The sequence below is a fragment of the Saimiri boliviensis genome, chromosome 14, assembly GCF_048565385.1.
Source record: "Saimiri boliviensis isolate mSaiBol1 chromosome 14, mSaiBol1.pri, whole genome shotgun sequence".
Lineage (NCBI taxonomy): Eukaryota > Metazoa > Chordata > Mammalia > Primates > Cebidae > Saimiri > Saimiri boliviensis.
Window position 1 is genome coordinate 34,755,249 of NC_133462.1, and position 19,923 is coordinate 34,775,171.

Below are 19,923 nucleotides of genomic sequence, written 5' to 3' on the forward strand. Positions count from 1 at the left end.
TTCTCTTTGTTAGGGGAGCTTGGCCGTTTGGACAAAACATAAAGCCTTGCTCCCCGGCCATAATAATAAAACCCCTTCCTTTTCTAGTTCGGTGTCTGAGAGGTCTATTTCTCTTGTTCCTGCTTCAGTAGAATTACCCAAAGGAGAGGAGAAGAGTCTGGCAGCTCTTCAAGGATTAAAGATAGAATTACCATGTAACCCATCAATTCCACTCCTAAGTGTATTTCCAAGAGGAATGAAATCATATGTCTACAGAAAAACTTGTACATGGATGTTTATAGCAACCTTATTATTTACAGCCAAAAGGTAGAAACAAACCAAATGCCTATTAATGGTTGAATGGATAAACAAAATTTGCTATATCCATACAATGAAATATTGTTTCACTATAAACAACAAATGAAGTATTGATACAAATTTCAATGTCAATGTCCCTTGAAGCAGTTTTGCTAAGTAAATGAAGTTAATCACAAAGAACACATAGTATATGATTCCATTCCAAGTCTAGAATGGGAAAGCTATATAGCAACTGGAAAGTAAATTAGTGTTTGCTTAGAACAGAGGCTTGGAGGAGCAAGATGGGAAGATAGGACAGTGACAGCTAAAGCCTACAGGGGTTTCCTTTTTCCCTCCCTCCCTTCTCCCTTCCTCTCCCCTCCCTCTCTCCCTCCTTACCTCCTCCTTCCCTTCTTCCTTTCTTCCTTCCTACCTTCCTTCTGACAGGGTCTCACTTTGTCACCCAGACTGGAGTGCAAGATCACAGTTCATTGTAGCCTTGACCTCCTGGGTTCAAACGATCCTCCGGCCTCAGCCTCCCCAATAGCTGGGACTACACCACCATGCCCTGCTAATTAAAATTTTTTGTAGCGATAGGGGCAGGGGGTCTCACTCTGTTGCCCAGGCTGGTCTTGAGCTCCTGGGCTCAAACAGCCTTCCCACCTCAGTTTCCTAAAGTGCTGAGACTGCAGGTGTGAGCCATCATGCCCAGCCCATTAGTAGTTTTGGTCCAATATCTTAAGTATATTGAGTTTCCTGGTACCTCCCAAATTTACATAACCTTTTGTGTTTTCTTTAATAATCTCAGTGAAAATACAGTTAATTGCCTTCAATTAACTCCTATTAATCTCAGCGAAAATAGGAATTAATTAGGGGCTGGGCACGGTGGCTCACGCTGGTAATCCTAACACTTTGGGAGACTAAGGCCAGCATATCGCTTGAGCCCAGGACTTTGAGATCAGCCTGGGCAAAATAGTGAGACCCTGCTTCTACAAAATAAAAACAAAAAGAGAGAAAGAAATTAGTCAAGCATGGTGGCACGTGCCTGAGGTTCCAGCTATTCAGGTGGCTGAGGTGGGAGGATTGCTTGAGCCCAGAAGGTCGAGGCTGCAGTGAGCTCTGATGGCACCACTGCATTCCAGGCTGAGGGACAAAGAGGGCTCCTGTCTCAAAAACAAAAACCACAAACCAACATAAAGGACCCACAAAAGTTCTCTAGGGACACAGTCAAAAACTGGTCCAAAATATCCTTCCATTTTGAAGTGTGCACCTCACGGTTTTACTGAACACAGTTTTAGGTTGAACTGAAAAGAATTCCTCACCGGCCACGGTGGTTCATGCCTGTAATCCCAACACTTTGGGAAGCCAAGGAGGATCGCTTGAGCCCAGGAATTGGAGACCAGCCTGTGCAACGTGTGAGACTCCCCACCCTAACTGCCCATCTCTACCAAAAAAGAAAAAAAGGAACTCCTTCTCTCGACTAGGGCTGTGCGGTCCAAACTTCCCACTAAAGCAAAGTGTTGGGGTAGGGAAGGGGTGGATGATGGCCTCAACTTGTTTGTTGTCAAAGATTAAAACGTAGTCAGATTCTTTGTTAGGTAAGATGAGATCACTCTAAGTGTCAGTATTTGTAAACGAGAGTCAGAAGTCCATGGCCTCGCAGCCCTATGCTAAGTGTGGGAGCATCTGACCCTCCAGCTCCAGTCTGGCATGGCCCGGGCGCCCTTTTAACTGTGTACAAAGAGCCTCTCTTTATCTGGAAACTGCATCTGGAATTTCTTGCGCTGTGCACGCTTGTGTCTCCGCGCTCAGAAGGAACTGCGGGAGACACCAGTGCCGGACCCCAGGTACTTTGACAAATTCTTCTTAGATGCAAATATTGGTGGCAGCGGGGCAGATTCCTGACCCCGAGCAATGCAGTGCGCTTAGAGACGCGAGTTTCCGGCCAGCTGTCACTCAGGCAAAAAAAAGGCGGGCCCAAGTGTGCAATGTCCAATCGGGCGCCGCCGGGAAGGCAGGCGGAGGCGACGCCGCGCAAACGGCGACGTCGCTACCAGCCGCTGCGCTCCGCTTTGAGGGCTCCTCACCCGCAAAGGGCCTCAGGTGGAGGTGGAACCTGTGCTGGCCGCGGAAGAGGTAGACAGGACACCAGGACATCCCAGCGTCTGGGGAATGGTGAGTGTGCGGGGCTGGGCGTCTTGAGATGGGGGAGAGGGTTTGGTTGGAACTGCCCAGATCCGGCTGTGGTGAGACCCGGGCCTCCCCGCTGTTGTCTCCCGGGTCTGTGGATCCGAGTTCCCCAGGCGCAGCTCGGCCCTCGGTCTCCTCGGCCTCAGGGTGGGGCTGGGCCGGCAGCCGGGACCCCGGGCGTCCTGTCCCCAGCGCCGGAGCCCTCTCTGGGCAGCTCCACGCCCGCAGCCCCGCGTCTCCCCAGATCGTGTGGGGGCCACGGGAGGGTCATGGGGGGAAATCCCGCCTCGGGCGTGGAGTTCGTGCGTGGGAGGAGCAGTGTTGTGTGGGGTCCCCGGTACCTCTTTTATTCCCAAGGGAGGACTCGCTTCTCAAGGTTTCCAAGTGTATGGGAAGCCGGATCTCAAATCCACGGCTCTGTTCTCCACAGCCTGGCTCTTCCGAGGACTGAGACTAAATCCCTAAATTTCTCGATCCCTCTCAAATGCCAATGTCTTCTCTCCACAACGTCGTTTATCAGCTTGTTCATTTTCCAATGGGGCATTTCAACCAGACGTATTTTAATTACCCTTTTTGTACAGAGGAATGGATGGTTCTTTTTAAAAGATTTAGTTTATGCTTTCGGATATTTACATGAGGAAAAAACAGAGGCGAGGGACCTGAAGCTACCTCGTGTAAAATTCTTGTGCCTCTCTTCCCAGTTATCTCTATGGGACCTGACGTCTTATGGGAACTCCTTTGGGTTGAGTCTCTTTTTTTGGAAACTTTTCTTGGAGATCTGCCCTTTCCAGCTCAGCACTTCCCCTCCCTGGGTTTGTCATCTTGAAAAGATTTACTCACTTAATTGATTCTCAAAAAATGTAAAATGTAAGTAATTAGGAGACCTACAGCCCAGCCCACATGGTGAAATCCCGCCTCTCTTAAAAATACAAAATAATTAGCTGGGCGTGGTGGTGCATACCTGTAATTCTGGCTATTGAGGAGACCAAGGCAGGAGAATCTCTTGAACCCGGGAGGCAGAGGTTGCAGTTGAGCTGAGATCGCGCCACTGTACTCTGTTCTGGGCAACAGAGTGAGAGTCTGTCTCAAAAAAAATAAAAATTTTTATTTTAATTTAAAAAATAAAATAAAAGAGACCTTGAGAGAGGATGTAAAATATTTCCAAAGAGGCAAGAAAGAGATGGATTTCAGAAAATAATAAAATATCCAGCTGGGAGTGGTGGCTCACACCTGTAATCCCAGCCCTTTGGGAGGCTGAGTCAGGAAGATCACTTGAGTACAGGAGTTCAAGATGGGCCTGGGTGACATAGAGAGACCTCGTCTCTACTAGAAATCAGAAAAGTTAGCTGGATGTGACGGCCTGCACCTATAGTCCCAGCTACTTGGGAGGCTGAGGTGGGAGGATTGCTTGAGCCCGGGAGGTCAAGGCTGCTGTGAGCCTTGATGGTGCCACTGCACTCCGGCCTGAGCAAGGTCTCACACTTTGTCTCAAAAAAAGAAAAAGTAAATAATAAAATATCCCAGTATTATGTTGCATTTATTAAAAATTCTTGTTTCTCTTTTTTTCTTCAGAGCATGTGTAGCAAGTTCCTCAGGTCTGTTCTTTCCTTTTGGGTGATTTCAAATGGAATTCCATTCTAGGCCCAAGTCATCCACCTGCCTCAGCCTCCCCTTTGATTTCTTCAAACACTGGGTTTGTCTCATTTAAGTATCAGTAGTGGTCCAGGTTACTTGACTGGAGAGCAAAGAGGACTGAGGTCAGTGACTCCAAGCTAAGGCCATCCCTTGAGTCTGCCAAGGGTACATGTAATCGAAGGTCCAGTTGTTTCTTCCTAGGGAGCCTCCCCTGCAGGTGTCCTACCTACTCACACCTACTGTGGAAGGAGCCCTTTGTCCTGAGAGAAGCTGCTGAGCACTGGAAAGATGGCCACTGGATGCACCTTGGGGGATTGGCTGAACCGAGTGATGTCCTTTCCTGAGGGCCTAATTGTGGTTTTCTTGGGCCTGTTTTCAGACATTAGGTTTGAGTTTTGCATCTGTTGTGTAGGTGTACTCAGTGTAATTTTTCTATAGTGAGAAAGTCTATAAAGGCCAGGAGATCTGTCTCCTGGACACAGGATTAATGAATTGGGGAGTTCATTTGGGTCAGAACCCTAATCTCAATCCAGTTGAGTTTCTTCACTTAAGAGAATTGAAGGGATAATTTTCCTGTCACCAGGAGTGAGGGAGTGTGTGGAGTTCCAGAGTTCATTCCTTTGTCAGCTCAGGTGCCCCTGTCCTCTGTCGCCAGGGACTGTCTCACTCTAAAGCTTGTTGCCCAACAGCAAGAATGTGGGCTCCAAGCCTGTGTGTGTTTAGCCTTCTGAGTGTGGGTTTTCCTTCTGAATTGTGGAGAAGCAGGCTGTGAGCTGATTTGAGAAAGGGAGAGAGAGAGAGGGAGAGAGAGGAAGTGTGTATGTGTATATGTGTGTGTGTGTTTGTGTGTGTGTGTGTGTGTGTGTGTGTCTGTTTTACACATGGGTTCTCACTATGTTGGCCAGACTGGTCTCAAACTGCTGGCCTCAAACAGTCCTCCTACCTTGGCCTCCCAAAGTGTTGGGATTACAAGTGTGGTTTTCTTTCCTTTCTCTTTCCCTTCATGCTTTCTTCCTTGGTGTTTTTTTTTTTTTTTTTTTTTTAAATGGGGTTTCACCATGTTGGTCAGGCTGGTCTTGAACTCCCGACCTCAGGTGATCCGCTCGCCTTGGCTTTTCTTTTTTTTTTAAGTGAGGGTTTTGCTCTGTCACCCAGACTGGAGTGCAGTGGTGTGATCATACCTGACTGTAACCTCAAACACCTCTCTTGGTTCAAACAATCCTCCCACCTCAGTTTCCCAAGTACCTAGGACTATAGGTATGCACCGTCACACCTGGCTAATTTGTAAATTTTTTGTAGATTCTCACTGTGTTGTCCAGACTGGTATTTTATTTTTTCCCCTTTGGATTCCTTTATTTGCTGACTATTACCACAGCTGAATTCTAGTTTCTGTTAACACTTTTTAATGTTATTCCATATGTAAGTGTGTAAGATTTTGTTTCTTGGGTCTGAAAATGTAAATCGATTAAAAGATATGATGCAACTAAGGCAAGAAAATTCTGAAACCAGACTGGGCATGGTAGCTCACGCCTGTAATCTCAGCACTTTTAGAGGCTGAGACGGGGATCACTTGAGGTCAGGAGTTCGAGACCAGCCTGGCCAACTTGGTGAAACCCTGTCTCTACTAAAAATACAAAAATTAACCAGGTGTGGTGGTGGGTGCCTGTAATCCCAGCTACTTGGGAGCCTGAGGCAGGAGAATTGCTTAAACCTGGGATGAGGAGGTTGCAGTGAATTGAGACTGTGCCCTGAACTTCAGCCTGGGTTACAGAGCAAGACTCCATCTCAAAAAAAAAAAAAAAAAAAAAAAAGAAAGAAAGAAAATTCTGGAACCAAACAGAATATTTGTTCCTTTTAGGCAAGAGAAGCTCAAGATAAGAGATGAGGAGTTTAATTTTTTGTATTTTTAGTAGAGTTGAGGTTTTACCGTGTTAGCCAAACTGGTCCTGAACTCCTGATCTCGTGATCTGCCCACCTTGACCTCCCAAAGGGGTGGGATTACAGGCATGAGCCACTGTGCCCAGCTACATAGAAAATTTTAAATCAAATTTTAAAAAGCAAAAGTAAGTTGATTTAAAATGAAGTTTATTAAGTAGTAATATATGGCTATTTAAGTTTAGCTGTTTATTTGAAAGAAATCATGGATTTGGAAGTTAAAAAAAAAAAATCACAATAGTTAAGTCTAACTTGAAAAGACTCACTGCCAGCGTATCCTGGTCCTCCCCAGGCCAGAGCACTTGCTCCAGCCACCCCCGGATACACACTTTTGATACTTTCTTTTTCTTTCTTTCTTTCTTTTTTTTTTTTGTTATGGAGTCTTGCTCTGTTGCCCAGGCTGGAATGCAGTGGTAGGATCATAGTTCATTGCAGCATCAACCTCCTGGGCTCAAGGGATCTTCCTACCTCAGCCTCTTGAGTAGCTCGGACTACAGGTGTGTGCTGCCACTCCAAGATAATTGTTTAATTTTTTGTAGAGATGGGGGATCTTACTATGTTGCCCAGGCTAGTCTTGAACTCCTGGGCTCAGGCAATCCTCCTTCCTCAGCCTGTCAAAGTGCTGGTATTATAGGTATAAACTACTATGCCCAGCCTTTTGATTATTTCCTAAGCATCCTGTCAGTGTTTCTTTTTATAAAAAGAAGCAATTACAAATGCATGTTTTTCATACTCATGTTAGTTCTGTAATGAGTAGTTGGACTCTACGTGGTTTGATTTTGTCTTTGGAGATCATAAGCCTCACCTTTCCCTCTTCTCCTTGTGCTGCACACCTGGACAAGCTGAAAAAGTCTGGGAGCAGGAAATTCAAACCACAGAAGCTCCTGCCAGTGAGCAGGAACTTTCTTGTAGTCCCACCAACAAAGTACAATAAAAATCCAGGACAGGAGGCTTTCTTTGCTCTCTGAAGCTATGTCACACCGGCTTGAGCAGCCTGCCCTGCTTTCCTCAAGACCTCAATGATCACAGTCATAAGTCTTTTCATACCCTTTTGGTGTCTGTTCTCCACGCTGTTATTAGTGTCAACATTGGAACAACATAGTAATTGGTACGAGCATGGTGTTAAGACATTAACAGTCACCTCATGAGTCTGTCTTCTCTTGCACTGAATTGCTAACTGCTCTGCTGCCTGATGGCCAGCATGCACTTTGAGTTGCTGCTTTCTGGGAAGCTAGTACTTTGAGTTGTGCTATTCTGTGTTGCATGTTGAGCCCTGCCCAGTCTGGGTTCTATGTTTAGCCAACTGGGGTTGGCAGTTTTGATAATTTTTTGGCTTTTAGGAAGAGGAATATGAGATTGAGATACTCCTTAAAGTGGTCCTGGGTAGTGTGTCTTGGCTTGGACTTACCTGTGTGTTTTAGAGTGAAGCTGTGACTGCTGCTGATGTGATATACAAGATACTCATGGGAACGACCACCTGCCAGAGCAATCTTTTTTTTTTTTTTTTTTTTTTTGAGACAGAGTCTTGCACTGTCACCAGGCAGCAGGCTGGAGTGCAGTGGCGCAGTCTCGGCTCACTGCAACCTCTGCCTCTCGGATTTAATTCTCCTGCTTCAGCCTCCTGAGTAGCTGGGACTACAGGCGCACACCACCATGACCAGCTAATTTTTGTATACTTGTTAAGGATGGGGTTTCACCATGTTGGCCAGGATGATCTCTTGACCTCATGATCCACCCGCCTCAGCCTCCCAAAGTGCTGGGATTACAGGCGTGAGCCACCATACCTGGCCCCAGAGCTGTCATTTTTTAAAAAGAGATAAAGAAAAGAGAATGAGGAAAGGCCTTTGTTAGATGGTGGGCCAAGTCCACACTCCTAGCAGCACAGGGCTCACAAGGACCCTTAAGTGCTGCTGCTGTTGCTGCCACTTCTTTTATTGCAGAAAGGATGCTTACCCTCAGGATTTGGTTTCTCTGCAGCATTGCATAGGGTTCATTCAAAGCCAGCTTAAGGTCCAGCTCCTTAAACTCTATAAAGCAACCATGAGGGACAGTCCCCTAAGCCTGATAATAGTGATTGGTGGCTTTCTGGAAGGAAAAGAACCCCCCTCCCCTCTAGAGAAGATTTTGTTGTCAAAATATATCTGGGGACAAAAACAAAAAACAAACATGTTAAGAAGGAAGGGAACAAAAGGCGGAGGTTGCGGTGAGCCGAGATCGCGCCATTGCACTCCAGCCTGGGTAACAAGAGCGAAACTCCGTCTCAAAAAAAAAAAAAAAAAAAAAAAAAGAAATGCTGAAAAAGAGGTCCACAATTTGACCCAGTTGGAAATTCCAAATAGAGTAAAGGAATTTCGACAACAAAAAAGATAAAGGAGGCTCTAAATCATAAGCTCTGTATTAATTTTAATATCTTGTATAATGTATTAAGTGACATACTATAGGATTAATCAATACTAAGGCTCAAATTATGGTTATACTCAGGAGACTCACTAAAATTTAAGCAGGGTGTCCCCTGATAATTGTAAGGGAGTACTGAATATAAAATAGGGGACAAATAAGTAGGCCTCATCTTAGCCATCATAACTTTACCTAAATTCCCCATGGTCATAGCACCCAGTGTCCTAAAATACCCCATAGTGAACAGGTAAACTCTAAACCAGTGAGTCATAAATGAAATTTAAATTAAATCTTTGACAGTTACAAATTGGCTTGACAGAATGAGACCCTATGGAACTTACTCCCCAGTTAAATTAGTTATTGTGGCTAACAGGGCCTTCAAGGATTGAAAAGTCTTATATAAAACCTATTTAGTGAGGAAGTGATTATTCCCAGTGCTTCTCATTTTAGCAGTCGAGTTTGGCCTTTCTTAAACTTGGAAAGAATGAATGGCAACCCTCAGTGGATTACAACAATCTTAATGCTGTGGTCCCACCCATTAAGCCCCTATACCAATACCCAGTGTAGAAATTACTGACACCATCCAACTGGTAAATACTCTCACAGATTTGTATACATCTGTTCTGTTTAGTGCTTATTTCAACAGCCAGTTAGCTGTAGTTTGCAGTTTTACCTCTAAAGGCTGATTATACACCCTTACCTGGTTTCACAAGAGAACCTCAATAGCCTTGTCATCGCACACAGTCTTTGGAGGCAGAATCTGAATTGTATCCACCTTTCTTCAGGAGCACACATGTGACATTACATTAATGACAGTCTTGTCTGAGGACACTCTTTTGACATTCATTCAGGATACATAAATACTGAAAAAAAAATAGAGCATACAAAAGCTCTATTTCTTATCATAAATATGTCCCGTTTCTTATAAATGCATGTTGGATTTTACCAAACAACCAAGTGCTCAAATTGCCCCATATATAAAATAAGAGACTTCTATGTTTTGGTTAAATTCCTAAAAACCATTTGGTGAATGGAGGACTGCTCCATCCTGCACCGCTGTGAAATATCTGTTGTCCCTCTGACTACCTGCAGCATCTTCTAGGTTCTTTTTATGTTCTGGAGGCAACATATTCCTTGTTTATAAATTTTACTTAAGCCCGTTTATGCTCTTGCTAGCAAATTGGCCCACCTTGAATGGGTACCCCACCACAAAAGAGGTTTTTTCATTGTCTTAACACAGAGGTTTCGTAGAGGAGGAGCTTTTTCATTTTAATGAAGTCAAACTTATTGATTTATTTTTTATGGATTTTGTTTATATCTAAAAATTTATCACCAAACCCAGGACCACCTACATTTTCTTCTTTATTTTTTAGGTATCCTATAATTTTACTTTTTTTTTAGACAAGGTCTTCCTCTGTTGCTCAGGCTGGAGTGCAGTGGTACCATCTTGGCTCACCGCAGCCTCAGCTTCCTGGGCTCAAGCAATTCTCCCTCTTTAGCCTCCTGAGTAGTTGGGACTACAAGTGTGTACCACCATGCCTGGCTAATTTTTGTATCTTTGGTAGAGATGGGGTCCCATTTAGTTGCCCAGGCTGGTCTCAAACTCCTAGCTAGCTTCAAGCTGTCTTCCTGCCATGGCCTCCCAGAGGGCTGGGATTACAGGCATGAGCCACTGCTCCTGGCCTACATTTTACATTTAGATTTATGATCCATTTTGAGCCAGTTTTTGTTTGAGGTGTAGCATCTGTTTTTAGGTTCATGTTTTTTCATTGTGTTTTGCATGTGGATGTTCAGTTTTTCCGACAGTTTTTTGAAAAAGGCTATCTTTTTTCATTGAATTGCCGTTGGTCCTTTGTTGAAAAGCAGGTGACTGATTGACTCTATACTATACTGTGAGTCTGTAAGAAAGCAATTGACTTTTGTATATTAAGATTATATCCTTTAACCTTGCTATGCTTCCTTTCCCCCTAGTTTGAGGAGTTTGTTGTGGATTCTTTGAGATTTTCTACTTAGACAGTCGTGTCTTATGTGACAAACACAGTGATATTTCTTCCTTGTCAATCTGTATACCTTTTCTTCTCCTCTCCCCTTCCCTTCCCTCTTCCCCTCCCCTGCCCTTCTCTTCCATCGTTAGTTACACTTTGAGTATAATCTGTTGAGTAGGAGTGGTAAGGACATCTTTGCTCAGTTCTTCATCTTACCAGGAAAGCATCTAGTTTCTCATTTTTTTTTCTTTTTTTTTTAAAGACAGGGTTTTACCATGTTGTTCAGGCTGATCTTGAACTCCCGACCTCAGGTGATCCGCCCGCCTTGGCCTCCAAAGTGCTTGGATTACAGGTGTGAGCCACTATGCCCAGCCTAGTTTCTCATTATTAAATATGATATTAGCTGCAGTTTTCTTAAAAATACCGCTTCTCTAGAGGGAAAATGACAAAGTTGGCCAAGAAAAAAAAGAAAAATACCGCTTCTCAAAAAGAGGAAAGTCTGTCTGTCCCGTTTCTTATCATAAATGCATGTTGGATTTCGCCAGTAGCTTTTTCATTTTTATTTTTCCCACTTACATTTGTGGTATTAGTAATTTCTGTTCCCTGTCTCTTTGTTTTTCTGTTAGCTTGACCATATGTTTATCAAATATATTGATCTTTTCAAATAAACACCTTTGGTTTTGTTTAATTTCTCTTTTTACTATTTTTCTGTTTGTGCTTACTTTGGGTTTAATTTGCTCATATTTTCTTGCTTTCCTAATGTAGATGCTTAGATTCTTTTTTTTTTTTTTAGACAGAGTCTCACTCAGTTGCCCAGGCTAGAGTGCAGTGGTGTGATCTTGGCTCATTGCAACCCCGAGTCCCAAGTTCAAACGATTCTCCTACCTCAGCCTATCAAGTAGCTGGGACTACAGGCACCTGCCACTACACCTGGCTAATTTTTGCATTTTTAGTAGAAACAGGGTTTCACCACATTGGTCTTGAACTCCTGACCTCAGGTGATCTGCCTGACTCAGCTTCCTATAGTGCTGGGATTATAGGTGTGAGCCCTTGCACCTGGCCAGGATTTATATCTTTTTAATATTCAGTGTCCATTTTACAAGTTATGGTAGCTATAGTCACTTTAAATACTTTCATCTTTTAGCTTTTATACTAGAGTTTAAAGTGATGTTTGTACCACCATTATGTATTAGAATATTCTGGATTTGACTATACTTTTGCCTTTACCCATGAATTTTTTTTTGAATTTTATACTTTCATGTTTTTATGTTGCTAATTAGCCTAACACTTTGAATTGTATTGTCCCACTCTGTTGACATCCAAGGTTTCTGCTAAGACAGGTAGTCTTACAGGTGTTGGTGAGGATTTGGAGAAAAGGAAACCTTGGTATACTGTTGGTAGAAGTTTAAATTTAAATTGATACAGCCATTATGGATAATAGTATGGAGGTTTATCAAAAAATTAGAAAAAGAACTGCCATATGATCCAACACTCTGCTTCTCCATATTTAGCTAAAGGAATTAAATCAAGATCTTGAAGAGATATGTGCACTCCCATGTTCATTGCAGCACTGTTCACAACAGCCAAGATATGTAAAAAACCTAAATATCTGTCAACAGATGAATGGATACAGTATGATGAATACATAAAATAAAATATGATTTAGCCTTTAAAAAAGGAAATCCTGGTCCAGGCTTGGTGGCTAATGCGTGTAATTCCAGCACTTTGGGAGGCCAAGGCGGTTATGTCACGAGGTCAGGAGTTCAAGATCAATCTGGCCAACATGGTAAAACCCTGTCTCTACTAAAAATACAAAAATTAGTTGGGTGTGGTGGTGGTGTGCCTGTAGTCCCAGCTACTCAGAAGGCTGAGGCAGGAGAATTGCTTGAACCCAGGAGGTGAAGGTTGCAGTGAGCCAAGATGGTGCCACTGCACTCCAGCCTGGGCTACAGAGCAAGACTCTTTCTCAAAAAAAAAAAAAAAAAAAAAAAAAAAAAGGAAATCCTGCCATTAACAACACCATGGATAGACTTGGGGACATTATGCTCAGTGAAATAAGCTAAACAGAAAAGTACATAATCTGTGATCTCATTTATATATGTAATCTGAAATAAACTCATAGAAGCAGAGAGTAGAATGGTAATTTTTTTTTTTTTTTTTTTTTTTTTTTTTTTGAGACGGAGTTTCGCTCTTGTTACCCAGGCTGGAGTGCAATGGCGCGATCTCGGCTCACCGCAACCTCCGCCTCCTGGGTTCAGGCAATTCTCCCGCCTCAGCCTCCTAAGTAGCTGGGATTACAGGCACACACCACCATGCCCAGCTAATTTTTTGTATTTTTAGTAGAGACGGGGTTTCACCATGTTGACCAGGATGGTCTAGATCTCTCGACCTCGTGATCCGCCCGCCTCGGCCTCCCAAAGTGCTGGGATTACAAGCTTGAGCCACCGCGCCCGGCCAGAATGGTAATTTTAAGGGGAAGGGGGGAATGGGGAGGTGAAGCTCAAGGGTACAAAGCCGCAGTTATGCAGGTAAATGAGCTTTGAAGATATACTACATGGCATAGTACCTATAGCTAATAACACAACTATTTTATAGTTAAACATTCCTTTAAATTTTTTTACAATTTTGTTCATTTTGGAGATGGATCTTGCTCTGTTATCCAGGCTGGTGTGCAGTAGTGCAATCATGGTTCACTGCAGCCTCAAATTCCTGGGCTCAAGCAATCCTCCTGTCCCAGCCTCTTAAGGAGCTGGGACTACAGGTAAATGCCACTACACCCAGCTAAGATTTTTACGTTTTTTTCTAGAGATGTGGTTTCACTATGTTACCTATGTTGGTCATGAACTCCTGGTGTCAAGTGATCCTCTCACCTTGGCTTCCCAAAGTGCTGGGATTACAGGTGTAAGCCACTGTGCCTGGCCCTAAAATTTCTAAAACAGATATTATGTTGTATTCTTAACACACAGAGAGACACACAAATAGTAATAATAATGAAGGGGAAAGAAACCTTTGTGATGGATATGTCTATGTCCTTATGATACTGATGGTTTCATAGGTATATACTTACCCTAGACTCATTGAGTTGTACACATTAAATATGTACAGCTTTTTTATGTCAATCATTACTTCAATAAATGATTTAAAAATATAAATTGATAGGTGAGCCTTGGTCAGTCATTAGTCTCTTGATAGTTTCCTCTGGCTTATCTCTATGCTGCTTCATAGATGGCCACAGTCTTGATTATTTGATTATTCTTTATACCTTTATCTTTTATTCTTTTTCACTATGTGATATACTTTTAGTTGAGCCTTATTTGAACTTTGAATAAATGAGTATTAATGGAATTAACAATGAAAAGGTTTTTGAGTGGTTCCTTTGCCTCTGTGTTTCACACGATAGTGACTGAGGCCGAAGAAATCCAACTTTATCCAATCCAATGATGGTGGTGTTTGGGCTTTTTTCAAGTTGATTTTTTGCTCTTGTGAAAAATACCGATCCTTTCATTTTGGTATCTGTCTCTAAGTACAAATACACGATAACTTTTATGGATGTTGGAGAAAAATTACTGTGCTATAGATTATGGTCAAGTTCAAATTTACAGGAAATAGCAGTGGAGTATATCAATTGACCTTCCATTCGTGTGTAACTATTTCTTTATTAGCAGTGGTCACCAATACTTGGGAGTGTCTAATTGACTGATTTTTGTCCTTCTAATATGTAAGAAATTGGATCTATTTATTTGATATTTCATTTGTCTATATCAGGGAGAGAGATGGACCTTTTCCTGTTTTGTTTTGTTTTGTTTTGTTTTGTTTTGTTTTGTTTTTTGAGACAGAGTCTTACTCTGTCACCTAGGCTGGAGTGCAGTGGCATGATCTTGGCTCACTGTGACCTCCGTCTCCCTGGCCTAAGCAATTCTTGTGTCTTGGCCACCTGAGTAGCTGGGATTACAGGCCCGTGCCACCACACCTGGCTAATTTTTGTAGAGACAGGGTTTGCCGTCTTGGCCAGGCTGGTCTCAAACTTCTGACCTCAAGTGATCTGCCCAGTCCAGCCTCCCAGAGTTCTGGGATTACAAGCGTGAGCCACCGTGCCCAGCCACACCTTTTTTCATATATGCTGTGTCATCCTCTGTTAAATATGTTCTCATTATTTTCCCATTTTTAAGTCATGTGTTCACTTTTTATTTATTTGGCTATTTTATTTACTTACTGACAGAGTCTCACTCTGTTACCCAGGCTGACGTGCAGTGGTGCAATGAGAGCTCATTGCGTTGTTTAACTCCTGAGTTCACATAATCCTCCTGCCTTAGCCTCCTGAGTAGCAGGGACTACAGGTGTGAGCCACGATGGCTGACCATTTATTTTTACTCAGCATACTGATTCATTTATATTGCTTGTATGCCAGATACTTCTCTCCTGCTTTATGGTTTCTTTAACTTTCTTGATTTTAGTATATTTGAACTTATCAGTCTCATCCTTCATGGCTTACTCTTATATGAGAAAATTCTCCATATTTTTGCATTAAAAAAAATTACAGGCATGGTGACTCATGCCTGTAATTCCGGTACTTTGGGAGGCCGAGGTGGGCAGATAATTAGGTCAGGAGATTGAGACCATCCTGGCTAACATGGTTAAACCTCGTCTCTACTAAAAATACAAAAAATTAGCCAGGCGTGGTGGCGTGCGCCTGTAGTCCCAGCTACTCAGGAGATTGAGGGAAGAGAGTTGCTTGAACCCAAGAGGCAGAGGTTGCAGTGAGCTAAGATCACACCACTGCACTCCAGCCTGTGCAACAGAGCAGGACCCCGTCTCAAATAAAAATTACCTGTGACTTTTTTTTTTTTGAGATGGAGTTTCGCTCTTGTTACCCAGGCTGGAGTGCAATGGCAGGATCTCGGCTCACCGCAACCTCCACCTCCTGGGTTCAGGCAATTCTCCTGCCTCAGCCTCCTGAGTAGCTGGGATTACAGGCACGTGCCACCATGCCCGGCTAATTTTTTGTATTTTTAGTAGAGATGGGGTTTCACCGTGTTGACCAGGATGGTCTCGATCTCCTGACCTCGTGATCCACCCTCCTCAGCCTCCCAAAGTGCTGGAATTACAGGCTTGAGCCACCGCGTCCGGCGTCCTACCTGTGACTTTTAAGAGAGTTTAAATTATATTCTTCACATTTAATCTATATAAATTGATTATTGTCTATGGAATAGAGCTGATGCAATGCATTTTTCCAATTAGATAACAGTTTGTCCCTTCTACATGTATTAAAGTGCTAGTGATCTCCTCCACTACCCTACAATGCTTGATCTATCATTAATCAATTTTCCTTATAAATGTCAGTTCACTGAAGACTCTTTTCCCCTCCCTTGTTCTATTTATCTCTCTGCTAGTGTCTTGCTGTTTGGAGTATTTTAGTTTGAAAATCCTTGATACATACTAGGCAAGTATTTTTGTTATTCTTCAAAAGACTTTACTCATTGTTTGACATTTATTATTCCTCTTAGGTTTTGAAAAGCAGTATTTCTTGACTCCTAATAAGGCTGTTTTAGGGATTTGTAGAATTTTTAAAAGATAAGATTCGGGAACAATGGCATCTTGGCAACACTGTTCTAAGAGCATGTACCAACTTTTAAATTATTTCATTCTGCTTTGACATTACCCAACAACATTTTTTATTAGGATTATTAAATATCCTTCATTAGTCTTATTTAGTCATAGTTGGTGTGGAGGAAAGCAGATGCAAGCCTTTAAATGTTCTTTCCTCATGTAATCACATGGAATGGGCTCAATTCCCCAAGCAACAAGTTGTGATATGATATATTGTCTGGTAGGGAAGCTCATTAGAGACCCAGTGCTCAGAGTGCCTTTTGGGGGCTGATCAAGTAGACAACCTCTGCCTAGCATGTGAAAAAGTCCAGACTCTAAGAAAGAAGAAAGCAGTTCAATATATACTCTGTTGATTCCATAACCATTTAGGCCCACTAAGCCACTCTTATCACTTAGGTTGATGGAGTCCTTCCCAAATTCTCACTTCCCAGATACCGGTGAAGGACAACAAATGTTTGGAGACCACAGAATCATATGTGAACTTTTTATGAATTCAGTATATGGCCTTAGGCATTTAAGGGTAAGTAGTCTCAGGTTAACATTAGTAAAGTAAGACTACTAATCTTCTGCACACTAGGTAGTAGGAATTTCTTTGAACAAATGCTACAGAAACACTGTGCAAGGAGCATTTTGGGCTCACCTGATAAGCTCATTTTACTCCCTTGACCCACCAACAAGAAAGATGTAGATATTCTGTTACTTTACCTAATAGTTAAATTCTAGTATCAGAATTGCTGTTTGGGAGCATTTTTTCTGTCCCTTGCATGTGGACATCAGTAGGTTAATTATCTTTTTCACAGGCCAAGATTTAGGGGAATTATGCCACTGAGGGATTTTTATGCTTTGGTGTCGGGATCTCATGCCACCGTGCCCCTCATGGGAGCTTAAAATGAGAGAAGTTGGAAGGATGACTGGTCTCTAGAGTAGCTGTTTGAGAATCACTTCTTCCTGAAATTGGAGAAAGGGAATTTCATATCCTTTTGGAGGACAGCACTGCTGAACCCTTTGAATTTTGTAATCGTTAGCAAATTCAGTATGAAACCATTGTGGACTTCAGTGAACTCCCTTGCAAATTGCCAGCTGTTAACCTGTTACTCAAGGTCAGCAAATCTCAGATTACACTGTTAGGTTTCTGAGGCAAAGAGCTGTTCTGGCATCTTATCATCTCCATCCTATGTGGGTTAGCAATGGTTGCATCCCATGAGTATAGAGATTTTTTAAAGATTTAATATTTATGAAGATCTAAGTTGGCATGCCTTATTCCTCCTGCCTGTGCGCTAACATCTAACATGGGACAGGGAGAAAAAAGAAATACTGGGTACATGATAAATATTACACAAGGTAAAATTAAAATTTCACTAAAAGAATATTTTCACTCAACAGTTGGATCTGTCTAATTTAATGGTCTGCAGTACTTGAGGACAGCATGGCCAGCAAGATGTTTTTACAAGTTGTGCATGCCCTCTGGCTTCTCAGTGTAATAGTGGGGATAGAAGAAAAAATGTACAGTTGTTCAGCATATACTTATTCTTTAAAATCTCATACAGATTTGACCCTGTGTTTCATAGGATGCTGAGTGAAATGGTACATAATAAGGCAGGAGATAAAAAGTATTTTTCCTACAAGGAATTGTTGTTTTTAAACTGGAAATATTTGCTTGGTTTGTATAGCATTTCTCCAAGGTGCTGTGTATCCTGTCATTGCAGAGCATAGACTTGAAATAATCACAGTAAAAATGTAGAAATAATTTCCAAGTATTCATGGCAGTGTTAAATTTTTGAAGAAGTAAGCATGGACAGAGATTTGAGTTCTGATGACAAAGTTACAGGATAAATGGAGAAAAGGGAATTAAATATGAACTTTTTGTAAATTGAGTATATATCCCCAGTGCTGTCAGTCTCACCCATCCTCCTCTATACATGTGAGATGTTTCAGGACTCAGTGGTCTTTGAGGATGTGGCTGTGAACTTCACCCAGGAGGAGTGGGCTTTGCTGGGTCCCTCTCAGAAGAAACTCTACAGAGATGTGATGCAAGAAACCTTTGTTAACTTGGCCTCTATAGGTAAGAATGAAATTATTCCCTCACCTAGTCAATTAGAGAACAAGTGTTTCTTGCTCATGAACAAGGTTCCAAGATTTAGAATGTTGAAAGGGAATACATTGGTAAATAAATCATACAGGGTAACAGCTCATCATAGATTTGGAATCTAATAATTTTTATTTAATTTCTAATAGTTGTAATGATTTTTTCTGGGCCTGCATTTTAGGGGAAAACTGGGAGGACAAGAACATTGAAGATCACAGAAACCAGGGGAGAAAGCTAAGGTGAGTTGTGCTTACAAAAGAAAATACTGTTCCATGAGAGACTCTTAGCATGTCATTAAGTTTTAAAAATGAGTAATTGAGCCAGGCATGGTGGCTTATGCCTGTAATCTCAACACTTTGGGAGGCCAAGGTGGATGGATCACAAGGTCAGGAGTTCAAGACCAGCCTGACCAAGGTGGTGAAACCGTGTCTCTACTAAAAATGCAAAAATTAACCAGGCGCAGTGGTCAGTGCCTGTAATCCCAGCTACTCGGGAGACTGAGGTAGGAGAATCGCTTGAACCTGGAAGGCAGAGGTTGTAGTGAGCTGAGATCAGGCCACTGCACTCTAGCCTGGGCGACAGAGCACGACTCTGTCTCAAAAAAAAAAAAAAAGGGCCAGGTGCGGTGGTTCACGCCTGTAATCCCAGCACTTTGGGAGGCCGAGGCAGGTGGATCACGAGGTCAAGAGATCGAGACCATCCTGATCAACATGGTGAAACCCCGTCTCTACTAAAAATACAAAAAATTAGCTGGGCATGGTGGCACATGCCTGTAATCCCAGCTACTCAGGAGGCTGAGGCAGGAGAATTGCTTGAACCCAGGAGGCGGAGGTTGCGGTGTGCCAAGATCACACTATTGCACTCAAGGCTGGGTAACAAGAGTGAAACTCCGTCTCAAAAAAAAAAACCAAAAAAACAACAACAAAAAACAGTAATAGAAACAAATAAGCCCCATTTTATATTTATTTATTTTTAGAAAATTTTTGCCAAGAAAGCTCTTTTAAAAATGGCACAGATGCTCAGTATTTGAAAGTAGTTCACTTGGAAACAATATTAAGAAACTCTATATTATGAATTTTGGCTAGGCATGGTGGGTCATGCCTATAATCTCAGCACTTTGGGAGGCTGAGATGGGTGGATTACCTGAGGTCAGGAGTTCAAGGCCAGTCTGGCCAATATGGCAAAACCCCTTCTCTAAAAACCCAAAAATTAGCCAGGTGTGGTGGTGGGTACCTGTAATCCCAGCTCTCATGAGGCTGAGGCAGAAGAATTGCTTGAACCCAGGAGGCGGAGGTTGCATTGAGCCGAGATTGCACTGCTGCACTCCAGCCTGGGCAACAGAGTGAGACTCCGTCTCAAAAAAAGTAACTATATTATGAGTTTTATTGTTTTGATAGTAGCTCTGGTCAAGTACTCTTCCTGAACATTCATTACATACACTCCCCTGAAAATGGCAAAAGTAAGCCGGGCACGGTGGCTCACATCTGTAATCCTAGCACTTTGGGAGGCTGAGGTGAGTGGATCACCTGAGGTCAGGAGTTCAACACCAGCCTGGCCATCAGGGTGAAACCCCATCTTTAAAAAAAAAAATGGCAAAAGTATAATTCTACTACCTATTAATGATTGTGAAATCATGATTATAAAATTATTATTGTTATTATTATTATTTTTTTTTTTTGAGACGGAGTTTCACTCTTGTTACCCAGGCTGGAGTGCAATGGCGCGATCTCGGCTCACCACAACCTCCGCCTCCTGGGTTCAGGCAATTCTCCTGCCTCAGCCTCCTGAGTAGCTGGGATTACAGGCACGTGC

General features: G+C 42.5%; 1 protein-coding gene across 7 annotated transcripts in view; it reads left to right on the forward strand.

Annotated features, from left to right (window-relative positions):
- The first annotated feature begins 2,324 nt into the window (after window positions 1–2,324).
- ZNF709 (zinc finger protein 709) overlaps window positions 2,325–19,923 on the forward strand; it is a 34,483-nt gene continuing 16,884 nt past the window's right edge. For 2 of the 7 annotated variants that reach the window (XM_074384570.1, XM_074384571.1), the window contains exons 1-3: window positions 12,887–16,545; window positions 17,952–18,087; window positions 18,293–18,350. In XM_074384570.1, the coding sequence (XP_074240671.1) occupies window positions 16,426–16,545; window positions 17,952–18,087; window positions 18,293–18,350 (314 nt within the window). In that variant the 5' untranslated portion in view covers window positions 12,887–16,425. The other 5 variants (XM_074384576.1, XM_074384573.1, XM_074384574.1 and 2 more) reach the window with 5 other exon arrangements.